Below are 2,331 nucleotides of genomic sequence, written 5' to 3' on the forward strand. Positions count from 1 at the left end.
TGGTGGTGGTGGTGGTGATGGTGGTGGTGGTGGTGCATAGTGTTTTGCTGTTTTACCTGCATGTATATCTGTATGAGGGTGTCTGGCCCCCTGGAACTGGACTCATAGACAGTTATGAGCACCAGTTGGCTGCTTGGGATTAAACCTGGGTCTCTGGAACAGCAGCCAGTGCTCTTAACCAATGGACTGTCTCTTTAATCCCTGGTGGCACGCTTTATAAAATCACACAGATTCACTTTAAGCAAGCTGACAGGTCATTGTTTGTTTGTTTGTTTGTTTGTTTTTCCAAACAGACTTCTTCTTTATCTCCCCGAGCCGCTTTTACAGTTTCTGTATCCATTCCTCTATTGAGGGACATCTGGGTTCTTTCCAGCTTCTGGCTATTATAAATAAGGCTGCTATGAACATAGCAGTGTCCATATTACCAGTCTGACAGGACATTGTAAGCCACACACACCGCTGTCTGTCATTCACTTAACAAATAGTGTCTGGTGATCGAGTAGTGAAGAGAGCCCTGTGGCTTTGAGCTTGCATTCCATCCTCCCATAACTATTATGGACACTTCCCCATGGACTGAGGACTAGGGCACTACTCAAAAACCAAGGATGGCTCCCTCCTCTGGAAGTGACCTCCATGTCCTGATCCCAATAGCCCAGGAGGAAGGGGAATGAGGGGATAGGAGAGCATGGATCAGCCACAGCACAAGGTTTCTACACTAACGTCCAAGCTCTGCATTCCAGTTCTGCTTCCGTGGGTTTAGTGAGGCACTAGGAGAATCAATGGACTTGTTGTTCTAGCCTTTGGAACTCAGGCTGGCCTGGAACTTTCTGGGTAAACCAGGCTCGCTGCCTCAGCTCCTGGGTGCAAGGATTGCAGGTGTGTAGTACACAGCCAGCAAATCTGAAGTGTCTCGTTCACTCAGAAGTGCCGATGCCCCCATTTACAAAATTTCATAACTCGAAAGTGTCAAGGTTTGAGCACTTCGGAGATTTTAGCTTTAATCTCTTAGGTATCAAATGTATAATGCACAACGTGAAAAAAGAAAGTGACCTCCGTTGGCCTTTTCCCTGTCCAAAGAGATCTGCCAAAATCCCATGTCAGCTGAACTTTTCCTGCTAATTCAACTTACACTCTTCTTTCCTTTTTTCCTTACCTGCTACCCAACTTGGAAAGTAGTAAATGAAATCCCACACATGAGTCCACTGTCTGTCCCCGCCTCTCCATCTGTCCTGGAAGCTTCACTCAATAGTCACCTTTCTTAGACTGAAAGTGGAGACCACAATGTATTGCCCTATAACATCAGGACCCAGGTACACAGTAGGAGCTTAATAAATGATGAAAGTATGAATGAGCACTTGTAACACTAAAAATGGGAACCTTAATGCCATCCCACTTACAATATTTCAGTTAGACCAGACGTTGTATAGAGCGTACCTATCCTGAGAAGAGTGACTGGCGGGTGGCCACTTAGATTTTGTTTTCTGTCCCTTTGCTCAACCCCGTGGTAGTGGGTGATGGTGGGAACTGATGTCAGGGAGGAACTCAATAACTCAAGAGTCTTTTCTTCTCTTTTCCTTTTGACAAAGGACTTCACTGGAGATGGTGTGGACACAGAGGCAGGAAGATGGAAGAAGAATTCAAAGGTCCGAAGACAACAGAGAAAGAAAAAGGTGAGAGGTGATGGGAACCTGTGTCTGTCTGTCTGGGCGGAGTATTACTGAAACTTGTCACTGATGGACAGCCTGCCCGAACCTCTGGGGAGCCACACAGGACACACCTGTGATGGCTAATCTTGGCTGTCAGCCTGACACTCGTGGGATATCTGTGGAGCATTTGTTTGTTTAATAATTGATGTAGAAGGGTCTGGTTCACTGTGGGCAGTGTCTGTATAGTAAAGGCAGGTCAAAAGCCTGGCAGCAATACAGTAAGCAGTGCCACTCCCTCCACAGTCTCTCCTTCAGTTCCTGCCTTCAGGTTCCTGCAGTGAATTCCCACCCTGACTTACATCCCTCTGTGATGATCTATTACTTAGATGTGTAAGATGGAATAAGCCTTTTCCTCCTCAAGTTGCTTTTGGTCGCAGCAATAGAAACTTAACTAGAGTGGACCCACAGAAAACATCCCTCTCTAGGCTTACTCCTGGAAGCTGTGGGGAAGGGATGTGTCTAATGTGAGATGCTGGTTGTCAGGCCTATAGAGATGGTACTCAGAGTAAAGCTATGACCAGTATTAAGAGCTTGCTTTCTCTTCTCTTCTCTTCTCTTCTCTTCTCTTCTCTTCTCTTCTCTTCTCTTCTCTTCTCTTCTCTTCTCTTCTCTTCTCTTCTCTTCT

General features: G+C 46.0%; 1 protein-coding gene across 4 annotated transcripts in view; it reads left to right on the forward strand.

Annotated features, from left to right (window-relative positions):
• The window catches only part of Cc2d2a (coiled-coil and C2 domain containing 2A), a 78,806-nt gene that overhangs the window by 7,330 nt on the left and 69,145 nt on the right, over positions 1–2,331 (forward strand). For all 4 annotated transcript variants that reach the window (XM_029545245.1, XM_029545243.1, XM_029545246.1 and 1 more), the window contains one exon: positions 1,587–1,670. In XM_029545245.1, the coding sequence (XP_029401105.1) occupies positions 1,587–1,670 (84 nt within the window). The remainder of the gene's footprint in view (positions 1–1,586; positions 1,671–2,331) is intronic.

This window comes from Mus pahari, chromosome 13, assembly GCF_900095145.1.
Source record: "Mus pahari chromosome 13, PAHARI_EIJ_v1.1, whole genome shotgun sequence".
In the NCBI taxonomy this organism is placed as follows: Eukaryota; Metazoa; Chordata; class Mammalia; order Rodentia; family Muridae; genus Mus; species Mus pahari.